A 24,978-nucleotide genomic window follows, 5' to 3' on the forward strand; every position below is an offset into this window, starting at 1 on the left:
AGGCTGGCTCCAGGCGATTACGAGCGCTTCATTGTTGGAGGGAGTCTTTCCGGCCGCCTTGAAAGAGGCGGTGGTGAGGCCCCTCCTCAAGAAGCCTTCCCTGGACCCGGCTGTTTTAGGTAATTACCGTCCGGTCTCCAACCTTCGCTTTGCGGCGAAGGTTGTAGAGAGTATGGTGGCACATCAGTTTCCCCTTCACCTGGATGAAACTGTCTATCTAGACCCGTTCCAGTCCGGTTTCCGGCCCGGTTACAGCACTGAGACGGCTTTGGTCGCGTTGGTGGATGATCTCTGGAGGGCCAGGGATAGGGGTTGTTCCTCTGCCCTGGTCCTATTAGACCTCTCAACGGCTTTTGATACCATCGACCATGGTATCCTGCTGCGCCGGTTGGAGGGATTGGGAGTGGGAGGCACCGTTTATCGGTGGTTCTCCTCCTATCTCTCCGATCGGTCGCAGACGGTGTTGACAGGGGGGCAGAGGTCGGCCCCGAGGAGCCTCACTTGTGGGGTGCCTCAGGGGTCGATTCTCTCGCCCCTTCTGTTCAACATCTATATGAAGCCGTTGGGTGAGATCATCAGTGGCTTCGGTGTGAGGTACCAGCTGTACGCTGATGACACCCAGCTGTACTTTTCCACGCCGGGCCACCTCAATGAAGCTATCGAAGTGCTGTCCCGGTGTTTGGAAGCCGTACGGGTCTGGATGGGGAGAAACAGGCTCAAGCTCAATCCCTCCAAGACAGAGTGGCTGTGGATGCCGGCATCCCGGTACAGTCAGCTGAGTCCACGGCTGTGTTGGGGGTGAGTCATTGGCCCCGATGGAGAGGGTGCGCAACTTGGGCGTCCTCCTGGATGAACGGCTGTCTTTTGAAGATCATTTGACGGCCGTCTCCAGGAGAGCTTTTTACCAGGTTCGCCTGGTTCGCCAGTTGCGCCCCTTTCTAGACCGGGATGCCCTATGCACGGTCACTCACGCCCTCGTGACGTCTTGTCTGGATTACTGCAATGCTCTCTACATGGGGCTCCCCTTGAGGGGCATCCGGAGGCTTCAGTTAGTTCAGAATGCGGCTGCGCGGGTGATAGAGGGAGCCCCTCGTGGCTCCCATGTGACACCTCTCCTGCGCAGACTGCACTGGCTGCCTGTGGCCTTCTGGGTGCGCTTCAAGGTTTTGGTAACCACCTTTAAAGCGCTCCATGGCATAGGGCCGGGTTACTTACGGGACCGCCTGCTGCGACCGAATACCTCTCACCGACCCGTGCGCTCTCACAGAGAGGGACTCCTCAGGGTGCCGTCAGCTAGGCAGTGCCGTCTGGCGACACCCAGGGGAAGGGCCTTCTCTGTGGGGGCTCCCACCCTCTGGAACGAACTCCCCCCAGGACTTCGTCAACTTCCGGACCTCCGAACCTTCCGCCGCGAGCTTAAAACACATCTATTTACTTGTGCAGGACTGGAGTAGATTTTAAATTTTATATTGGTTTTATATTGGTTTTAATGGGTTTATTATGGATATGGTTTTTTAAAATAATTGGGCTATGTAGAATAAGTTTTTTAATTGTTATTTTATCCTGTATTTATATGTATTTTTATTTGCCTGTGAACCGCCCTGAGTCCCTAGGGAGATAGGGCGGTATATAAATTTGATAAATAAATAAATAAATAAAATAAATCAACAGATCAAAAATCAGTTAATGTGGAAGTGATATGCTCTCCATTTCACAAAATGTTCCTCTCCAGGGAGAGCATCCATAGTCAGAGACAAGAGATGAAACAAACAAGCCACTATCAGCAGGGCATCTTTTTCAAAAAGTCTTCTCTTGCTAATTTCCATGAACAGGCAAACATGCGATCCCTGAAGAGACTCAAACCCTAAGCTGTGTGGGGCTTTAAAGGTCAACATCACCACATCATCCGTGCCCAGGAAGCAATCAGCAAGGAGGAGAGATTTTTCCAAAAGGAATCATACCATTCCTATAATTTCTACTGTTTAAGGAATATATTTTGGCCCAACTGCAATTCTTAGATGCTTTTCAAGGGACCTACCATACAGCATGTTATAGTAGTTAAGCACAAGGATGTAACTAAGGATGTAACTAAAGTATAGATAACTATGTCTAAATCACTGCTGCAAGGATCACAGCTGGCACCCTAGCCATATCTAGGCCAATGTTGTCCAGGCCACAATAATCAACTGTGAATCCAATGACAATTGAGCATCAAGGAGCATCTTTAAACTGTGCATCTTTCTAAAAATCACATTTTCATTATTTAAAGTTTTCAATAGTAGTTCATGCTTACAAATGGCAGAATTGCTTGCAATTTCTTCTCTAATGCTACATGTATGTTTAGTTAATTTTTGGATACAAAAATAGAATGTATATTTTTATGTAACAAATATAGGCGAATAGTATTACACCACATGCATCAAAAATCTTATATTCATGTTTAAGTTAAATTAAGTACAGATAACTGTCCATAAAAATGTTACAATTTTAGCATGATAAACACAATTTTGTCTTTTGGTTTTCTCACAAATATCCTTTCTCTTATATCTTAACTTTTCTAAATGTTCCAAATGTTGCAGCAACTGTCCAACTTGTCCACTAAATACAGCATAAGTATCAAAGGTTTAAAATTAAACTCTAGACAGAGTTGTACTTAACATTGCATAACTTTGCCACTTGATGGTCCAAAATTTCTATTAAGGAGAACAAACAGCAGATAGTGTCATAGGAGAGACTATCAGACTGAATTATTTATCAGGACAGATGTTATCCTTCCTGTAAATGCTATGTGTTGGCAGAGCATAGAATTATTTTCCAGTGCAATATTACTGTTTCCCAAAACTTCAAATACAACTCAAAATTGCTAGTACATACCACTTGGCGTTGCAAATTGTATAAGGACACTATTGCATCCCAATGTGATAATAAAGGACTGTTTTCCCACTCGGCTGCATTCTGTCTCCTTTGATATAGAACACTTGAATACACAAACATCATCTTCTAGGAAAGAAAAGAGAAAAAAACAATGATTCAGCAAACCTTAGAGATTTTGCTTTTTTAAGATGGAGAAAGCCATTCTGGATCATTCCTACTTTCCAAACTGTCAAACCTACTTTCCAAATAAAACAGAAGCAAATTATCTCTTTCACGTGCTTCTGAATTTCATCAACTGATATTTGGGGTCATATTAGGCCTGCTCATAGGGGTAGTATATGATCATAACCAGTAGTACTAGCAATAGCACTTAAGACTTATATACTGCTTCATAGTACTTTACAGCACTGACTGATTTACAAATGTCAGCATATTACCCCCAACAATCTGGGTCCTCATTTTACCAACCTCAGAAGGATGGAAGGCCGAGTCAACCTCAAGCTAGTCAGGATCTAACTCCTGACTGTGGGCAGAGTTAGCCTGCAATATTGCATTTTAACCACTATGCCACTTGGCTCCCTACAGACTACTTGCTTTTAGCTTTTCTGTAGAAGTGAGAATTTACTAAATTTTTAGCTACTTATTCCCTATATCTGACAAGAAATTTCTATTGGCAGTTTCTAGAAATGTTCAGAAAAGTGAGCAGACATCTTTCTAATAAAGGAGAATATTTGTAACTCATTGTTGAAATGAGGGGTCCTTGGTGTTCTCTGAGCTTGGTTGTTTTCTTTCAGATGTTTCATTATCTAAATTAGGTAATACCATGGCTAGCACTGATGATATTACCTGGTTTGGGTTATGAAACGTCTGCAAGAAAACAACCAAGCTCAAAGAGACCCAGACCTCTCAGACATCTATTTGGTCAGGACAAATCTGTGAAAATCACACTGCCTTTTTTACCTTTATATCCTCTCCTCAGGCCCCTTTTTCTTTGCATCTAAAATCTATGGCCAGGACCATAAAACAGTCTTTTTCTCTCAGCCTCTAATCTTAATCTACTATCACAGGGGTCCCCAGCCCTTAGGTTGCGGACTGGTATCAATCTGTGGCCTGTTGAAAACTGGGTCATGCTGCGGGCAAACACAGGAAACTTCATTTGTGCATGCGCGGGAGCAAGGTGGTGCGTGTGCAACCATCCCCTCCCTCTCACCACTGGTCCATGGAGCCAGAAAGATTGGGGACTGCTGTACTACCAGATCAATTATACAGTATTCAAAATAAGAGTTTGCACAAACTGGATCCAACACATCACACTGAACCAAAATATGATTTTCATAATTTTATAAATCAACTGTCATTAATAATATACTATGGTTCTACAGCTTAGGTCAGAGGTCACCAACCTTTTGGACCTCAGGGACCACTAAATTCATAATTTTAAATCCCGCGGACTACTAATATGAATTCAGCGCACTGCTTGCTGAAGCACTTGGACTCCTAGTGACAGGATGGGGTCCTTCAGGCACTCTCTCCCTCTATCTCATCTCTCTCACCCCCCTCTTTCTCTCTCTCCCTCCCTCTCTCTTTCTCCCCTCTTTCTTTCTCTCTCATCTCTCTCCCCCCTTTCTCTCTCTCATCCCCTTTCTCTTTTGCTCTCCACTTTCTCTCCCATCTCTTTCCCTCTCCCCTTCTCTCTCTCATCTCTCTCCCCCTTCATTCTCTTATCTCTCTCCCCCTCTCTTTGTCTGTCTCATCTCTTTCTCCCTTTCTCTCTCATCTCTCTCTCCCCCCGCCCCCCGTCTGCCTCTCTCATTCTGATTCTCCGGCGCTTTCTGGGTCTCGCAGGTGCTTCTTTGGCCTTTATTGGTGCTGGACACACGACCTGCTCTCTGCCCTGAAACACTCGTGCGACCTGGCAGCAGCCGATGCTCCACGTTACAATGGGCTGCAGGAGGAGAAGGGGATGCCATCTCTCACACTGTGAAGCGCGCTAAATTTAACTGCACAGTGTTGTGGCCCAACAGCAGCCAGCAGAGCTGGCCGTAGATTCAGACAGTGAGGTGGTTGGGGAGGAACCTAGGCCAGTCCTGGAGTCTGGGGAAGGCTCAGACGGGGGCTCTGAGTCGGAAGCAGAGAGGGGGCCAGGGGCGTCTGGTTGTTCTTTGCTGCCTCCGGAGTCTCCAGAGTCTGACATCAGCAAGGCAGAAGAAGAGTGTGAGCCTGTTCCCAGTGTGCATATGCACAGAGCTGCCAGGATACAGGAACAATTAAGGAAACAGAGTCAACTTGGGAGTAAGGCTTGGAGATGATTGGCCCCTCCCATAAGACATAAAAGAGAAGCGAATGGGATGTGAGCTTTTGCAGGAAGCAATTAGTTCATCTGGCTGATTAAAGATTTGACACTTGTTTGTGACTCTGCCAAGTTTGGCCTTGCTCTGCATCTGGAAATTAGCTCTTTGGCAGTGTTCCACGTGAGATAGGTAGGTGTTGATAATCTTCCTCTGAAAGACTGTTTATCAAGCCTTGCAGACTGTAAATGAAAGTAATTTACAGCCATATGAATTGAAAAGTGTTGTGTCTCATCCAATCTCACCTCAGCTGGGGTCTTCTTATCTGCTTCCGAACACGGAAGAAGAAATACTCCAGCCCCAGCCCTGGCTCCATGCCCAGACAGGCTGAAGAAGAAGAAATACCTCCAGCCCCCAGCTCTGGCTCCATGCCCAGGCAAACGGAGCAACTAGACCCCTCCCCCTCCTCCACAGCATGTGAGCCTGAGGAAGGTTTATTACCAACAGCTGCCGACTGGAGTGACCCTCGTCAGAAGACTTGATAGGCGGAGGCAACAGAAGGAAGGGAGGGGCAGGCCTGGATAAGTGCTGAGTCATGGAGCCACACCCCATGGCCTATATAAAGGATCTGCTTTCTGGCATTCTCTGAGTCAGGCAAAGTCTAAACATATCTTGCTGAAGTCAATTTCTGATCTCCTGCCTGCCCTGAGGACTTTGCTAGGACTTTGGCAGAGCTGCAGATTCGGATTTCCGAATCCTCGCCTGATTCGGATTTCCCTGACCCGGCCGTCAGCGGAGGAGTGGGACATGACAAAAAGGTTTGCTGGGACTAAGTTTGTGCTGTTTAATTTCTGATGAAGTCTAGGTCAGAACATGCTGGAAGAGCAGCGGGCAGGTCATGGAGGCGCCAACAACAGCAGGGGAGAGAAACAGTCATGCCAGGCTAGTGTCTCGGGGCTCAGAGGAAGTTGCATGTCTCCCCGAGAGACTGAGCTGCGCAGAGCACCAACAAGGGCCGGAAGAAACACCTGTGAGACCCAGTAAGAGATGAAGCTTCACTCCCGCTCTGGAATATGGAGCGAATCTCCATCCCCCAGCCCTTCCCTTCTCAGGCCAGGCGAGGAGTGACTGGGAGGGCGAGGGGTGGGGACAGCCAGTGGTGGATTCGGCCAACAGGAAGCCACAGCAGGGGAATGAAAGAGCCGCTGGTTGCTGACACCCGTTGCTTTGGCCTGCCTGCACCCCCCTCCACCCTTGCACCATTACTCATTCCGGCCAGCTGTGCTACTTTTTGCACGTTGCATCTCCAGCAAAGTTGCAAGTTGCACACTGCAGACCATCAAAATTTTCTCATGGACCACCAGTAGTCCCCAGACCACCAGTTGGTGACCTCTGAGATAGGTCACTACAGTTTGTTCCATAATGATTTAGCATAATCTGAGAAACACGGTGTGGCCACTATATATCCTGTGCCTGGTTTTCAAACATTTCCATTTCCAATATTCAAGAAAAGACCAAACCATTTATTTCTTAATGGTTAAGTCTGCAAAATATGCCAGACACAGGGTGTAAAGAAAAAGATACTCCAGTCTGAAGCTTGCCTGAAACTGCAGGGCAGCATCATTGAGTATTTATAGCCACTTAAATAAAGAAATATGTTGTCTTTTCTTCCATCTTACTTCTTGGCTCCTGCTGCCTTTTTCATTACCTTAGCAGTACTTATAGTTTGGTTTCACAAGGACAACTATGGAGTCTCATATTCAGGAAAAAAAGCTCTGACACAATATTTGGGTTTAATAATATTGGCGTGCTTCTTTCTATTAACAATCATAATCAAAGCCAAATACATTTTTATCGACTATGCCAGGAATAAACCGACTGACACAGGAATTTTCAGTGAATCCATATACCGGATGAGATTCTGTAAAAGAACCAAAAGTGTGTCACAGAAAAAAAGTAGCAAGAAGAAAGTAAAGGATATGAACTTAAATAGATGCTGTGGCCTGCTCTAGCACTCCTTGAAGACATAATTTCCATTATCTATTATGAGGAGGGATGCAAAAATACAGATAACTCTAATGCCAGTTGCTGCCACCTACTAATCAACTTACTTTTTTCAACCTAGATATGGAAGCCCTCTAAAGGACTGACTTGTATCATTAAACCATGTGAAAATTAACTTTGTGTATGCTCCTTGAAATACTTTATGAGACATGTCCAGAATCTTCTGAGAATAAATGGTTTGGAAACAAGACTACATCTGCGACGTATTGTGGGATAAGTAAAACCTTCAGTTTAGAGCCCAACTGAAGATTTTATCTACTGTACCATTTAATGGAAAGCAGTTTTTACACAATAAATTAGAATCTTGATACATCCTATTATACTAGTTTACAAAATCATTTTCAAAATACAACTGAGTTTCCTGGAAACTCTTCATCCTCTCTGCCTTATTTAGTTGGTCATGGATTCAGATCATGAGAATCCAGTAACTCTTCCCTTGTTACAGAAAGTCAATAAACTCTGACAACGCGGGGTTCCTCCTTAGTGTAATTTGCAGCAAGCCCAGATCTAATCTGAACTTACTCCACTGTTGTTTTTGGAAACCCCGAACTGCAGCATGCCAATGTGCTGTCTTTGGCCAATTGTAACCCTGCCTTTTGACTCGGATATCCCATCAATTTCAGATAACTGATTCCAAATGTTACAGTATAAGGATTATCTTTTTAATTCTCTGAAAAACATAAGAGATCTCTCAGAATGGACTAATTAAACAGTCATCAGTTTTGAACCATGCATTCAACTTGGATACTGTAACTAAACAGTATAACAGAAAGGGACTTCGGAGATCTTCTTGTCCAACCCCCTATACAGGCAGGAGACCCTATACTATTCTGACATTTGTCCAGATCTCTTCTTAAAAACCTCCAGTGATGGAGCACCCACAACTCCTGAAAGCAACCCATTCCAATGGTTAATTGTTGTGTCAGGAAATTTCTCCTAGTTGCTTATCTCGATTAGTTTCCAACCATTGTTTCTTGTCCTGCCTTCTGGTGCTTTGGAAAATAGATTGACCCTCTCTTCTATGTGGCAACTCCTCAAACATTGGAACACTGCCATCATGTCATACCTAGGCCTTCTTTTTACCAGACTAGACATAACCAATTCCTGCAACCCTTCAAGTGTCAGTTTCTAGCCCCTAATCATCTTTATTGCTCTTTTCTGCACTCTTTTCCAGTCTCATTTTTTTTATATTGTTATGACTAAAACTGGATACAATATTCTAAGTATGGTCTTACCAAGGCATTATAAAGCGGCACTAACACTTTATGTGATCTTGATTCTATCCTTCTGTTAATGCAGCCTAGGATTACATTGACTTTTTTTGGTGGCTGCTGCACACTGCTGACACATATTTAAGTGGTTGTCCACTAGGACTCCAAGATACCTCTCACAGTTACTGCTATTGAACCAGGTCCCATCTATTTTATACCTGTACATTTGTTTTTTCTTGCCTAGGTATAAAAACTTAACTTTCTCACCACTAAATTTTATTTTGTTAGATAGGGTTCAAATCTGTTGAGATCCTTCTGGATCTTGAGCCTATCTTCTGGGATGCTGGCGATTCCTTCCAGCTTGGTGTTGTCCATGGCAGACTGATATCGAGTGAATGCAGAGTGCAGACGTGATATAGCAGTTCTGACAATGAGTTCCTCGCCTGTTCGCTCAATTACATCATTTATGAAGATATTGAACAGTACCAGTACTAAAACAGAACCTTGGGGTACCCCGCTACTCATTTCCCTCCATTAAGGACTACATATTGAGTGTGGTTTGTCAGCCATGAGGTGGTGATGATGTCTATCCCACATTTTACTATTTTATCAAGAAGTAAGTTATGTTCTACTTTGTCAAATGCCTTTCTGAACTCCAAGTAATACTATGTCCATAGCATTTCGCTGGCCCACTAATTACCATATTTTTTGGACTATAAGACGCTTTGGGACTATATGACGCACCTAGCTTTTGGGGAGGAAAACAAGAAAAAAAAATCTGCTTCTGCCTCCCAGCAATTTGCCTCCTTGCAGCAACAGCCTGGTCAGCTTCAGCACAGCCTGATTTAGCACAAGCAGCTGATTAGTGGTTGGATCGGCCTTCTGGAATATCTTCTGGAGTTCTTTATGCAATCATGCTGGTCAGGGGTGGGTTCTAATTTTTTTTAATACCGGTTCTGTGGGCGTGGCTTATTTAATGGGCATGGCTTGATGGTCATGTGACACTGGGCATGGCTTGGCGGTCAAATGGCTGGGTGGGCGTGCCCAATAACAATAATAAAATAATAAATAATAAACAAAATATACAAAACAATAAGAGGCATCAAAACCCAACTTTCACACTTTACACACACATACAACACAACACAACTGGCACACACAATGTAAAAGCAGCTGCACTTCACCCAAAATGGCCCCTGCAACAAGCAGGAACCTCACACATCCACAAAAAGCTCAAAAATCAACTTTCACACTTTACACACACACAATACGACTCCCTCTCTCTCTCTCACACACACACACACAAAATGCCACATACTGCTTTGTGAGATTTTGTGTGTTTGTGTAGTTAGAGTGAAACACTACAAAACACACAGAATCTCAGAAAGCTGCACAAATATTTTATTTTATTATTTTATTTTATTTATATTTTTTAGATCAGGGGTCTCCAACCTTAGTAACTTTAAAGTTTGTGGACTTCAACTCCCAGAGTTCCTCAGCCAGGAAAGCTGGTTGAGGAACTCTGGGAGTTGAAGTCCACAAGCCTTAAAGTTACTAAGGTTGGAGAGCCCTGTTTTAGATAAAAGCAGCTAAATTTAAAAGTTCCTTAACTTTTAATTGCTATCTAAAAACCCAACTCCTTAAAAAAAACCCAATTAACTATTTTTTAATAGTTTACTTACCCAATTGAGGCAGGCAGATTGAGTTGCTCACCGAGGAGATGGATTGCAGGCAGGCAGAATCAGTTGCTAGCTGATGCAACTGACTGCAGAAGCCATGGCTTTGTGAACCCAAAAGGAGCAGTAATTAGGTAAGTGGGCATGGGTGGGGACTACTGTAAGGGGTTCTTAAAAATGACTTTAGATATGGTTGACAGCGCATTGCAAAGCGATAAAGGAGAATAATTACAACAAATTATTACAAGAAACAAAAAAAGATTTAGAATTGTGGATGAAGATGCAGCTGTCACTATTAGGAAGAACAGCAGCCGTAAAGATGTCTATATTACCAAAATTCCTATATTTGTTTCAGACTATTCCAGTCAAATTCGAAAAGACCTTTTTAATGACCTTAATAAAACAATTGGGAAATTTATTTGGCAGGGGAAAAAACCTAGAATAAAAATGAAATCTCTACAAGATATGAAGAGCAGAGGAGGATTTGGACTGCCAAATTGGGAACTATATTATAATGTAGCAACACTATTTTGGTTAAAAGATTGGATCAATTTAAAGAATAAAAGAATACTAGAGGCGCGGCCAGCATCGCAGGTGAGATGGTCGCAAACCCCGATGCCTCCGGGGTTTGCACTGATATCCCCCCAACTAGGGGGTCCGTCCAATCTTCGGAGTGGACCATAGCTGCCTCGAAGGAGCAGCAAAGAGTGGGGGAACCATCGGAGCGAACGGGGAGGCAGCAAACTCCTCGCAGCTCTGGATATTTTCCCTCGACCCAGCAGAGAGGAATGCAGTGCCACAGTCCATCATGGCAGCTGCACCAGAGCCGCAGCGGCCACAAGAGCAAGCAGGAGGAGGAAGCATTAAGAAACAAACTGTTGAAGTCGGGTGAGTGATGATCTCATGAAGAAGTAACAATTTAAAATAGGCACAAGCCTTAGAGAGAATCTTTAGATTGACAGCTAATTGAATAACAAGTGAAAGTGAAAGGAACCAATTTGGAGAATATACATTCTGGAAGTGAAAGAGCGAAGACAGGGCTTGGAATGGAAGCAGAGCCCCAATTAAACAAAGAAAAAGAAAATAATTTTTTTCTCAACTAAACACTGGTTTGGAGATTCCTAGAAGTTTTAATGGATTATATTGGAAATCAAAGAAATAAGCAAAAAGAGTAAAAGAAACTATTGAACTGTTTTTATGTGAATATCTTAAATCCCTCTATTCTAAAATTATGGAATATTAAAGATACTAACAGGAGATAAGAATTTGGAAGATAAACAAGTTGAGAACTATAAAATGGACATCATGTTAAATTAAGATTGTAATTTAAAAGAAGATAATTAAAAATAGAAGAAAATAAAAGAAAAATGAAGGGAAAATTGTTGTTTTGGATTTAAAATACTTATGTCTCAACTTTATAATACAATTAAAGGAAAATTTGGAAAATTTTCGTACCAAGTACCAAAGCATTAGAGAACAAAGGATTTTTGTCACCAAAATGGCTACTTACTATCTGTGAGTCGTAATTGTTTAAAAAGGAGCAATCTAGAGGCAGAGGAAGATAGCTAGAGTCAAATAGCTTTCTTGTGACTATTCCCATGAGGATTGGTGTTGCTGGGATCCCACAACAGTTTTAGAAAAGTCTTTCAAATGGTGTGCCTTTGGATTATAGATTCAAGCGGAATTCCCTACTTAAGTGGAACCCAGAGGCAAAGAAAGAATGCAAGAATGGAATAGCAACTATTCCCATGAAGAAGGTGCTGTTGATGTGGACACACCACATTTTTTTTGAAAGGAACTTATGGCTGCTTTTAGAGTTAAGAATTTAAAGGAGACAACTAGAGGCAGAGGAAAATAGCAAGGGTCGAATAGCTCTCCTGTGACTATTCCCACAAGGACTGGTGTTGCTGGGACCACACAACAGTTTTAGAAGAGATTTTCAGATGGTGTGTCTTTGGATTATAAATTTAACGGAGAATTCTCTATTTAAGCAGAACCCAGAGGCAAAGAAAGAATGCAAGAATGGAATAGCAGACTATTCCCATGGAGAAAGCGCTGTTGATGTGGGCACACAACATTTTTTTTGAAAGGAATTAATGGCTGCTTTTAGAGCTATGTTAAGGAATTTATTTAGAAAATGTTAATATCTATGTTAAATATGAGTGACAATTATGACAACAAGAATTGAGGTTTTGGGAAATGGAGGGAAAGATATTAGAATATGTTGGGATAAGAGGAAAATGAGTGTTATTATATTGAGGAAAAAGTTATCCTTTTCTCTTTTTGTTTTTACAAATAAGTAAGGTAATAAAATGATTTGATAAAACTTCTAAGGAAATAGTCAACATATTGGGGGAATAACTGGGGGAAACAACTAGTGAATACCTTTGTAAATGTTAATTTTTTTGTTTGGTATTAAAATGAATTAGATGGAAAACTTTAAATACATGTTTTTGATTCAGAGGCAGAGAAAGATGATAAGAGAAGAAAGAAATTGTCTATGTGATCTCTGGGCAGTTTTAAGAAACAGATTTTAGATAGTCTGACCTCTGATTAGTAATGTAGATATAAAGCTGAGATTGGCGAAATTTTGAAACATAAATAGAATTTATTAATGATGTTATAGGGAATTAAATATGGGGACTAGACTTCATTTAAATACCTTCCTGAATGGGCTGAATTTGATCTATTTTTACCTATTAGACTTTGTGCAAATAAATAATTGAATTTAAGAAGAAGAAGGAAAATACTTGTATTAGATTATAATTTAGGTGAAATTTAAAATGTTCAAAAATGTACCTGACCAATAATTTGTTCACAATGATTTTTTTTACTATGTTTGTAAAAAATAAAAAATTTTGGCAAAAAAAAAAAAAGAATAAAAGAATACTAGCCAAAGAAGGCCACGACCTACAGAGGATGGCATCCCTTCTTGTGGGAAACAGGCCACACAAAACAACAGTATTTCTACAGACATCTGATTAGAGATTCCCTAATAAACAATTGGATTAAAGTTAAAAAGAAACACTATATAAAAATTCCAATCTGGCTATCCACAATGGAAGCGATGATTCACCCAAATAATTTAGATTTGAATAAAATGCTAAAATACAAAGATCTATTGGATATTCATGGAAAATTAAAAATGTTACAGAACCTTCAAGAACAAGGACTACGAGTTGACTGGTGGGCTTACCTTCAATTACAAAATCGATACAAACAAGATATAAAAGAATATGGAATATATCTTAAACTACAAAAATTAGAAAAAATTTTGGGTTTACTAGGGCAAGACAAAAAAAATATTACCCAAATTTATAAATATTTGCTGGAAGTAGAATTGGAAGAAGTAGTAATGAAAGAATGTATGATTGCATGGGGTCAAAATATGGGATATAATATAAATTTATCAGACTGGGAGAACATATGGAACCGAAATTATAAATTAACAAAATCAGCAGCATACAAAGAAAATGCATCTAAAATGTTCTACAGGTGGCACCTACCCCCTTCGAGATTAGCTAAAATGTATCCCAAAATGAGCCCCATATGTTGGAAATGTAAAAATAAAGAGGGAACATATTACCATATGTGGTGGTCCTGCCCCGAATCCCGTAAATATTGGTTAAAAATTAAAGAGTGGCTACAGGAAATCACGAATGAACAATTGGATCTAGAACCGGAACTCTTTTTATTGGGGATTTTTAAAAAAAAATATGTGAAGAGTATAAAATATTTAATACTACACATATTAACTGCTGCTGCTCTGGAACGAACTTCCCCCGGGACTCCGTCAACTTCCCGACCTTCGAACCTTTCGCCGCGAGCTTAAGACACATCTATTTATTTGCGCAGGACTGGGCTAGGATGTTAATTTTAATTTTGTTTTTAATGGGGTTTTTGTATTTTAATTATAATTTTAAATTTGGCCTTATTTAATAAGTTTTTTAATTAGTGTTTTATTTTGTATTTATATCTGTGTTTTTGTGTTTTTAATAGGCTGTAAACCGCCCTGAGTCCCTTCGGAGATAGGGCGGTATAAAAATGTGATTAAATAAATAAATAAATAAATAAATAAATAAATAAATAGGATGGCCTTTGCTCAATGTTGGAAACAGCCATGTATACCTACAGAGAAACTGGTTATACAAAAGATCATGAACTGCGCAGAAATGGACAAACGCTGAGTTTAAAAGATAAAGAGACATCGGTATTTTATAATATATGGGAATGGTGGTATAAATGGATAGAAAGGAGATAGACAAGGATATTTAGTTACTAAGTATAAACAATATGTAATCATTGCACGGATTATTGTTATAAGAAAAACACCACAAATAGCTGTTAAATGATATAACCTTTTCTTTTTCCTTTTTTCCCCTATGTTTTTAATGTAAAAAAAGTTAAAGTATATTTAAAAAATGATTTTAAAAGCCTGTGATGATGAGGCCACTCAGCTAGGATCGCCAGAGGAAAAAAAGATTTTAAAAAGCTCCTCTGACGATCCCAGCTGAAGTTGTCTCATTGCAGCCCAGAACCTCTTAAAAGGCTGAAGAGCTTGTAGAAAACATGTTTTTTAAAGGTTCTGGTAATCAGGCAATTCAACTGGGATCCTCTGACGATCCCAGCTGAAGTTGTCTCATTGCAGCCCAGAACCTCTTAAAAGGCTGAAGAGCTTGTAGAAAACATGTTTTTTAAAGGTTCTGGTAATCAGGCAATTCAACTGGGATCGCCAGAGGAGCCTTTTAAAACCTTTTTTTTTAACAACCTCTTCGGCCAAGGGAACCAGTTCGGGGGCGTGGCCAGCTGGGCATCGTTACCGGTTCTGCAAACTTGGCCAGATTTTTGCCAACGGTTCTTAAGAACCGGTCAGAACTGGTAGCAACCCACCACTGATGCTGGTTTCTTCTTAGATTTCTTATTCTTTTTCAAAAATACTGTGGTGGTCTGGGCTTTTATAATCAAATTTTTCAAATCCCTAGCTTAATGAGTTGGTTTCCCCTTTAATATTTTCATCCATGGAATCCTTCCCATGCTCTAAGTTTATTGAAATCAGCTCTTTTAAAGTATAAGACACTAGTTTGATTTTGTTCTATTGCTTGCGTCTGCATTAAATTGAATTCCAATATGAATATGTTTACTTTAGATAAATATTTAAATATAAACATTTACTAAACAGTGTGTCAGATCTGTGAATCTGGCATTTCTCAAGGGGGAAGAGGGGGACCCCTGCATTTATTATTGCATTCATACTTCATGGCTTTCTCCCCAATATATCCTGTATTCTGCAGTTTACTAATTTATACCTTCTAGCCTGGTACCTAAGGCCTGGCATTTTTTCACCTTTTGGGGAAAATGCCACCTTAAGGGGAGGGAGGGCCATGTGGATTCCATTGCTCAAGAGCAGGATGACCCTGAGAAAGTTCCCTTAACACTTTCTCAGAGCAGCTGGTACAATGACATCTTTGCACCTGTGGATTGACTGAATCTACATCAGACTGTTGGGAGGGGTTTCTAATTCCTTTATTCTAACTGCATGACCTGAGGGCCCTTAGAGCCTGCTTTCTTTTCTCCCTGCTATCACCTATATTCAATAAAAGGTTCCTTTTGAAATGCCAAGTTTCAAGAGTCTTTACTTTCTTGAATAAGGGGGAGAGGCCGGGCCTTACACTATTTCTTCACATCAATCTGAAATCAAACTTAAAGCCACTTGTTATGCAGTTCATAATTTAGAAAAATATATCATAAAATCAAGAACTTGTGTTCAGTTCTAAAGTCAAGTTTAAGAATAGCAATATTCCTTGAGAACCAACTACTCAGAATGATTAGAAATTATTAAGCAGAACAACATTTCCTCATGTCTTGCAAATTGAATAATCAAGCACTTGAATACTATTACTTGCAGAATAGTATTCCATTCATATTCAGTATATGGAACTACAAACACAACTTCAAAAAACACAAATCTACTTTACAGACTTAAAAAGAAGCTACTCTGAAAAGCTAAAGAATCAGTACTCAACAAATGAAGCAGCAAATATGTGGAAAACTTAAAAATATCACCGGCTACGGCAAACCTCCTTCCCAGGCTGAAGGAAATCAACAACTGGAAGATGACCTGAATGTGTTTTACTGCAGGTTTGAAAGGAAACTACAGCCTCCTATCTCCACAGCCCCCATCTCAGACACACCAACAACAGCCAAGCCTCCTGCAACTGATCCCATCCTATTGGGTTCACAACCCCTAATGATCACAGAAAAGGAAGTGCAAGACCTATTTCACAGACAAAAGCCATGAAAAGCTCCAGGCCCAGACAAGATAACTCTTTCTTGCTTAAAAGTCTGTGCTGACCAATTGGACCCCATCTTCACCCGAATCTTCAGTAAATCACTACAGATGTGCTATGTTCCTTCTTGCTTCAAATGCTCTGCTATCATCCAAGTGCCGAAGAAGTCCGCCATCAAGGAACTCAATGACTACAGCCCAGTTGCTTTAACATCTGTAGTCATGAAAACCTTTGAAAGGCTAGTGCTGTCCCACTTGAAAACCATCACGGATCCCCCGTTAGACCCCGAGCAAAAGATCAACAGATGATGCTGTTAATATGGTTTTGCACTACATCCTATAACATCTTGAATCTCCAAAGACCTATGCAAGTTCCTCTTTGTAAACTTTAGTTCAGCATTCAATACCACCATTCCAGACACTCTTCTAATTAAGCTAAACCAGCTACAGGTACCTGAAAAGACTTGTAAGTGGATCACAAGCTTCCTAACAAAACAGAAAGCAGCAAGTGAAGCTAAGCAGAATCACCTCAGATATCTGTACAATCAGCACAGGGGGCCCCCAAGGCTGTGTGCTCTCCCCACTTCTCTTCTCTCTGTATACCAATGACTGAATCTCTAACGATCCATCTGTTAAACTACTGAAGTTCGCAGATGACACAACAGTGATCTGTCCGATTCGAGGCAATGATGAATCCGCTTACAGGCGGGAGGTTGAATGACTAGCGACGGGAACAATCTGGAACTGAACACACTCAAAACCATAGAAATGGTGGTAGACTTTAGGAGAAACCCTTTCATACTTCCACCTCTTACAATACTAAACAACACAATATCAACAGTAGAGACCTTCAAATTTCTAGATTCTACCATATCACAAGATCTAAAATGGACAGCTAACATCAAAAACATCATTAAAAAAACACAACAAAGGCGCCTGATGGACCCGGAGAGGTTCCTGACGGAGCTTGGGCCATTTCCTGAGGATCTTGCCCACGGCACGACTGAAGAACTAATTGCGGCCTGGGAACAGGCTGCGGCTGGGGCTTTGGACCGTGTCGTGCCTTTGCGGCCTCTGACCCGGCGTAGATCTCAATTGGCTCCTTGGTTTTCTGAGGAGCTGAGAGAGATGAAACGCCGGAGAAGACGCCTGGAGAGTACTTGGAGGTCCAGCCGTTCCGAGGCTGATCGGACACTAGTTAGGTCTTTCTCGAAAGCCTACCTAGTGGCATTGAGGGTTGCGAAACGTTCCTACGTTTCCACCCTCATTGCGTCGGCAGATAACCGCCCGGCTGCCCTGTTTCGGGTGACCCGTTCCCTTCTACACCAGGGGGGACGGGATGACCCCTTGCAGGGACGTGCTGAGGAGTTTAGTGGTTATCTATACGATAAAATCGCTCAGCTTCGGGATAGTTTGGACCGAGATTGTGATGATCCAGATGAGATGACTGAGACACGTCTTGTTGATGTTATTTGGGATGAGTTTGATTCTGTGACTCCCGAGGACATGCATGGACAGACTGCTAGGAAGGTTACATGCCACTACATGTTTACTGGACCCGTGTCCCTCCTGGCTGGTGCTGGCCACTCAGGAGGAGACACGAGGCTGGCTCCGGGGAATTATAAATGCTCCTTTGTTGGAGGGGGTCTTTCCCGCCACCTTGAAAGAGGCGGTGGTGAGACCCCTCCTTAAGAAGCCTTCCCTGGACCCAGCTATTTTGGGTCCAGTCTCCAACCTTCGCTTTGTGGCGAAGGTTGTAGAGAGTGTGGTGGCATGGCAGCTTCCCCAGTACCTGGATGAAGCTGTCTATCTGGACCCGTTCCAGTCCGGCTTCCGGTCCGGGTATAGCACGGAGACAGCTTTGGTCGCGTTGGTGGATGACCTCTGGAGGGCCAGGGATAGGGGTTGTTCCTCTGCCCTGGTCCTGTTAGATCTTTCATCGGCTTTTGATACCATCGACCATGGTATCCTGCTGCGCTGGTTGGGGAGTTTGGGAGTGGGAGGCACTGTTTATCGGTGGTTCTCCTCCTATCTCTCTGACCGGTCGCAGACGGTGTTGACAGGAGGGCAGAGATCGACCGCGAGGCGCCTTACTTGTGGGGTGCCTCAGGGGTCGATTCTCTCGCCTCTCCTGTTCAACATCTACATGAAGCCGTTGTGTGAGGTCATCAGTGGCTTCGGGGTGAGTTATCAGCTGTACGCTGATGACACTCAGCTGTACTTTTCCACCCCGGGCCACCCCAACGAAGCTGTCGAAGTGCTGTCCCGTTGCCTGGAGGCCGTACGGGTCTGGATGGGGAGAAACAGACTCAGACTCAATCCATCCAAGACGGAGTGGCTGTGGATGCCAGCTGCAACCGCGGCTGTCTGTTGGGGGCAAGTCACTGGCCCCAACAGAGAGGGTACGCAACTTGGGCATTCTCCTGGATGGACGGCTGTCGTTTGAAGATCACTTGGCGGCCGTCTCCAGGAGAGCCTTTTACCAGGTTCGCCTGGTTCACCAGTTGCGTCCCTTTCTGGACCGGGATGCCTTATGCACGGTCACTCATGCTCTCGTCACCTCTCGTCTGGATTATTGCAATGCTCTCTACATGGGGCTACCCCTGAAGTGCACTCGGAGACTCCAGTTAGTCCAGAATGCAGCTGCGCGGGTGATCGAGGGAGCTGCACGCTGCTCCCGGGTAACACCGCTCCTGCGCAGTCTGCACTGGCTACCTGTGGTCTTTCGGATGCGCTTCAAGGTTTTGGTTACCAACTTCAAAGCGCTCCATGGCTTAGGGCCCGGGTACTTACGGGACCGCCTGCTGTTACCTTATGCCTCCCATCGACCCGTACGCTCCCACAGAGAGGGTCTTCTCAAGGTGCCGTCCGCCAAGCAATGTCGGCTGGCAGCCCCCAGGGGAAGGGCCTTCTCTGTTGGAGCACCTACCCTATGGAACGAACTTCCCCCCGGTTTGCACCAAATATCTGACCTTCGGACCTTTCGCCGGGAATTAAAAACTTACTTATTTATCCAAGCGGGATTGGCCTGATTTTTAAATTTTAAATTTTAAATTTTAACTTTTTGTAATTTTATATGGGTTATTTTAGGTTGGGTTAATTGACGGTTTTAATTCGGCCATTATTGAATATGTTTTTTAAATTGATATTTTAACTTTGTATATTTTATTGTTTTTATCTTTGGCTGTACACCGCCCTGAGTCCTTCGGGAGAAGGGCGGTATAAAAATTTAAATAAATAAATAAATAAATACTGGGCCTAAAACAGAGCCTTGGGGTACTCCACTGCATACTTCCCTCCATGTGGATGTAGTTCCATTGAGGACTACGCGTTGAGTGCGGTTGGTCAGCCAGTTGCGAATCCATCTGGTGGTGGTGCTGTCTAACCCACATTTTTCTACTTTATCTAGTAGTAGGTTATGGTCTACTTTATCAAATGATTTGCCAAGTAAATGATTTGTCCAAGTAAATTATATCGACAGCATTCCTCTGGTCTACTGATTTTGTCATTTTGTCAAAGAATGCAATGAGTTCAGACACAGTTTCCTCTTGAATCCCTGGGCAAGGCCTACCAGAGGTTTTCCATTTTTGAGAGGAGGAAAATCCAAATTGGACTTACCGTATATACTCGAATATAAGCCGATCCGAGTATAAGCCGAGGTCCCCAATTTTACCCCAAAAACTGGGGTAAACTGGGGACTCGAGTATAAGCCGAGGGTGGGAAATGAGGCACCTACCGGTTGAAACCTCCTCCCTCAGCTGAGAAGGCTGGCGGCCCCCCCCCCCCGCCCTCCCACTGCACCGGCAGGGCTTCCGTCCGGTAAAATGTGAAAAAAAGAAAAAAAAAAAACTCGAGTATAAGCCGTATATACTCGAGTATAAGCCGAGGGGCTTTAAAAAAAAAAAAAACTCGAGTATAAGCCGTATAGACCCGAGTATAAGCCGAGGGGAAGTTTTTCAGCACAAAAAACGTGCTGAAAAACTCGGCTTATACTCGAGTATATACGGTAATCTCCATTCATGTCTCTGTTCTAGGTGAACTAAATACTCACCCAGGAGACCTATATTGGCCTTAATAGCAACAGATCAGTGGAGGGGAATAGGACTTGTCTCTTTCTGAACCGCCCAATTCTCCTCCCACCTGCCAAAGTTGTTCTGCTTTTCAGACAGTTTTAGCATTCTTCTGGAATAATAATCTACACATATGCAGCTGCTTTTGAACATGGGTACAGCATGTTCTAAGATAGCATTACACCTGTTGCTTGTCATCTTCTTGCCACTTTCTCCCAGCAATGGGCCAAGTGTTTCCTTGACTTTTTTCTTGTTTTTAACATGTTGGAAGAAGCTTTTTTTTGTTATTTTTTTACTTTTGTCGCTAGCTTTTGTTCATTGTGAGCCTTAGCTTTCCTCACTTCATCTTTACAGGCTCGGGCTATTCTGCCTTAGTTATTTGCCCCTCTTTCCACTTTTTATATTTGTCCTTTTTGTCTTTCAATTTGTCAGATAGTTCTTTATGCATCCATGCTGAGATCTATTATTTTTCTTCTTCATTGGTATTGTGCTAGACTGCGCTTTTATAATCTCACTTTTCAAAATTTCCCAAGCTGTTGTTTTCCCCCTGAGGATTCTCATCCATTGAATCCTTCTTAAGCTCTCTCTAAGTTTATTGAAATTAGCTCTCTTAAAGTCCAAGACTCTAGTTTGACTTTGTTCTACTACTTGTATTTGCTTAATGTCGAATTCCAATATTGCGTGGTCACTTGCCCCCAAGGTTCCTGTAGCTTCCACACCTTCTATCATTTCATCTCTGTTAGTGAGAATTAAGTCCAGTATGGCTGATCCCCTTGTTGCCTTCTCTATTTTTTGGGAAACAAAGTTGTCTGCTAGGTTTGTTAGGAACCTGTTGGATCTTCCATTTGGTGCAAAGTTTGTTTCCCATTTGATGTCAGGGTAGTTAAAATCCCCCATTATTACTGTGATGTGTTTCCTACATACCTTAGTTAGCTGACTAGCAAAAAGTTCATCTACTTCCTCTGTTTGGTTGGATGGCCTATAGTATAGACCTATGGCAATATCGTTTTTCACCCCTTTTATATTGACCCAAATACATTCAAGATGATTTTCATCATTGTTGTGCTCTATTTCTGTAGAGATGTAGTTATTTCTTATATATAGTGCAACTCCACCTCCTCTTTTATTTGGTCTATTTCTTTTAAATAATTTATATCCCTCTAGCTCTATGTTCCATTTGTCAGTTTCATCCCACCAAGTTTCCGTAACGGCAACAATATCATATCTAACCCCTGGAATAGATTTCCTGGCTCAACAGTAGTAACTGTGGGAGAAATCTAGGTGTCCTGATGGATCACTGCTTAAATATTACTCAGTGCAGTTCTAGACTGCATCAATAGATAACATCAAGATTGTGGGAGGCGATAATATGGCTCTATTCTAATGTGTCCAGTTTTGGTCACCATGATACAAAAAAGAATCTGAGGCCCTACAAAGATTGCAGAGAACACCAACAAAGATGATAAAAGGGCTGGAGGATAAATGAAGAAGTGGAAAAGCCAGTTCTAATATTTAATGTGCAAGAAGGATGAGATAAATTTCCCTTGGACCACCCATGGACCTTTGTCCACCAATCGGTTGCACCTGAGTTGTTTTGAGAATGATCTGTCTGCCTTGTATGTTCCCAGAGCTGATGCTCTTGGGATGGGACTGATTCAGGCTTCCAGATGGCAAACTTGCATTCCAGAATTTCCCTCCCAAACCACCATCATATTCTAATGCCTTCCCTCCCTCCTCCCATTATTGCTGTCTGGTTGCGAGCAAGTTAACCATGACATGCCGACCCTCCAGAAAGAAAATTAATCCTACAAAGACACAAACACAAACATTATTCCTACAATAATTTTTGCGCACAAATATCCTATTGAGGTCGATTTGGGTACTTGGCATGGAACCTCTGGGGGCATGGACATTCCCTGCCAACACCCACTCTGCCTCCACTAAGGAAAACCCTTTAAACAAAACCAAATACTGCAACCTCCCCTTGTGGTACGGAGAGTGGGGCGTAAATGTGGGATCAAGACGTAAGACAACTCTGTCCGGGTGGAAGATGCAGAGATCTTTGTGGATAGAAAGAGCCGCAAGTTCAGAAGTTCGTCTGGCTGATGTAATGACAACGAGGAAACAAACTTTCTGAGTTAGAAACTTGAGGGAAACATCTCGAAGTGGTTCGAATGGAGATTCAGTCAGTGCTGAAAGAACTTTGTTAAGATCCCAAGATGGGTATCTGTGCACTGTAGGAGGATGAAGGTTGAAGGTCCCTCGAAGAAATCTGCGAATTCCTGGGTGAGTAGCCAGAGACTTATATGATGTGCAGGTGAGGACCGAGGCAATAGCCACCACCTGTCGATGTAGGGTGTTGGATGATAAGCCAGAGTTCAGTCCCTCCTGTAGAAAACCTATGACATGAGGTATCTCAGCTTGTGTGGGTATGATAGTTCTCCTACGGCACCACCTACCGAAACTCTTCCAAGTAGTCTCGTAGATCCTAACAGTTGATGGTTGGTGAGAAGCTTGGATGGTAGGAATAGCTATGTTTGGAATGTGAAAACAAATTAAGATGTCCCGCTCAGCCTCCAAACGGTTAGTTGGAGCCATTGGGGTTCCGGGTGGTGCAGAGAGCCCTGTAGTAGTTGGATCCTCAAGTCTGGGATTCTCCAGTGCCTGAATACAGACAGAGCTAGCATATCTGCAAACCATGGCCTGCGGGGCCAATGAGGTGCGATCAGGATTAACTCTGCTTTCTCCTCTAGAAGCTTGCGAAGCACCCTGGAGATAATTGGGAGAGGAGGGAACGCGTAAAGCAGGCCTTGCGGCCAAGGAGATCGTAGGGCATTGACTCCCTCGGCTCTGGGTGAAGGGAATCTGGTGAAAAATCTGGGAAGTTGGTGATTGCTCTCTGAAGCGAACAGATCTACCTCTGGGGTGCCAAACTGGTGAACTATGTCCTGAAAGAGATCTGGAGGTAGACTCCATTCTGACTGGTCTATCTTTTGTCTGCTGAGAGCATCCACTTGAATGTTTGCTGTTCCTGATATGGTCGGCTCGGATGAATAGAAGATGTTTCTCTGCCCAATGACCCAGCTTGAATGTTTCTGTCATGAGTGATTTCAAATGAGTCCCTCCCCACTTGTTGATGTGGGCCTTCGCTGAGACGTTGTCTGCTAGAATTTATTTATTTATTTATTTATTTATTTATTTATTCAAATTTGTATACCGCCCTATCTCCCTAAGGACTCAGGGCGGTTCACAGGCAAATAAAAAACATATCAATACAAAAAGTAAAATAACCATTAAAAACTTATTAAATATAGCCCGACGATTAAAACAGTATATATAATAAAACCCATTTAAAATTTACATTTAAAAACCTAGTCCAGTCCTGCGCAAACGAATAGATGTGTTTTAAGCTAGCGGCGGAAGGTTCGGAGGTCCGAAAGTTGACGAAGTCCTGGGGGGAGTTCGTTCCAGAGGGTGGGAGCCCCCACCGAGAAGGCCCTTCCCCTGGGTGTCGCCAGACGGCACTGCCTAGCCGACGGCACCCTGAGGAGTCCCTCTCTGTGAGAGCGCACGGGTCGGTGAGAGGTATTCGGTAGCAGCAGGCGGTCCCGTAAATAGCCCGGCCCTATGCCATGGAGCGCTTTAAAGATGGTTACCAACACCTTGAAGCGCACCCGGAAAGCCACAGGTAGCCAGTGCAGTCTGCGCAGGAGAGGTGTCACATGGGTGCCACGAGGGGCTCCCTCTATCACCCGCGCAGCCGCATTCTGAACTAACTGGAGCCTCCGGATGCCCTTCAAGGGGAGCCCCATGTAGAGAGCATTGCAATAATCCAGCCGAGACGTCACGAGGGCGTGAGTGACCGTGCATAGGGCATCCCGGTCTAGAAAGGGGCGCAACTGGCGAACCAGGCGAACCTGGTAAAAAGCTCTCCTGGAGACGGCCGTCAAATGATCTTCCAAAGACAGCCGTTCATCCAGGAGGACGCCCAAGTTGCGTACCCTCTCCATCGGGGCCAATGACTCGCCCCCGACAGTCAGCCGAGGACTCAGCTGACTGTACCGGGACGCCGGCATCCACAGCCACTCTGTCTTGGAGGGATTGAGCTTAAGCCTGTTGGAGGGATTGAGCTTGAGCCTGCCAAATTAGGATATTGTGACCAGTCACTTGATTGCTGAAGTGTAGGAGAGCCCTGGAAATGGCTCTCAACTCTAGTGTCGTGTCCCACTCCTCCGCTGACGGCCGGGTCAGGGAAATCCGAATCAGGCGTGCCTCTGCAGCTCTGCCAAAGTCCTAGCAAAGTCCTCAGGGCAGGCAGGAGACCAGAAAGTGACTTCAGCAAGATATGTTTAGACTTTACCTGACTCAGAGAATGCCAGAAAGCAGATCCTTTATATAGGCCATGGGGTGTGGCTCCATGACTCAGCACTTATCCAGGCCTGCCCCTCCCTTCCTTCTGTTGCCTCTGCCTATCAAGTCTTCTGACGCGAGGGTCACTCCAGTCGGCAG

The 24,978-nt window shown here is 43.2% G+C and overlaps 1 protein-coding gene across 8 annotated transcripts in view; it reads right to left on the reverse strand.

Moving 5' to 3' along the window:
* The window catches only part of CARM1 (coactivator associated arginine methyltransferase 1), a 146,992-nt gene that overhangs the window by 102,845 nt on the left and 19,169 nt on the right, over nt 1–24,978 (reverse strand). For 5 of the 8 annotated variants that reach the window (XM_058171171.1, XM_058171168.1, XM_058171174.1 and 2 more), the window contains one exon: nt 2,875–3,000. The exons of 1 other annotated variant lie outside the window; for it this stretch is intronic. In XM_058171171.1, the coding sequence (XP_058027154.1) occupies nt 2,875–3,000 (126 nt within the window). The remainder of the gene's footprint in view (nt 1–2,874; nt 3,001–24,978) is intronic. 2 more of the 8 variants (XM_058171170.1, XM_058171176.1) reach the window with 1 other exon arrangement.

Source organism: Ahaetulla prasina, chromosome 2, assembly GCF_028640845.1.
Source record: "Ahaetulla prasina isolate Xishuangbanna chromosome 2, ASM2864084v1, whole genome shotgun sequence".
Classification (NCBI taxonomy): Eukaryota; Metazoa; Chordata; class Lepidosauria; order Squamata; family Colubridae; genus Ahaetulla; species Ahaetulla prasina.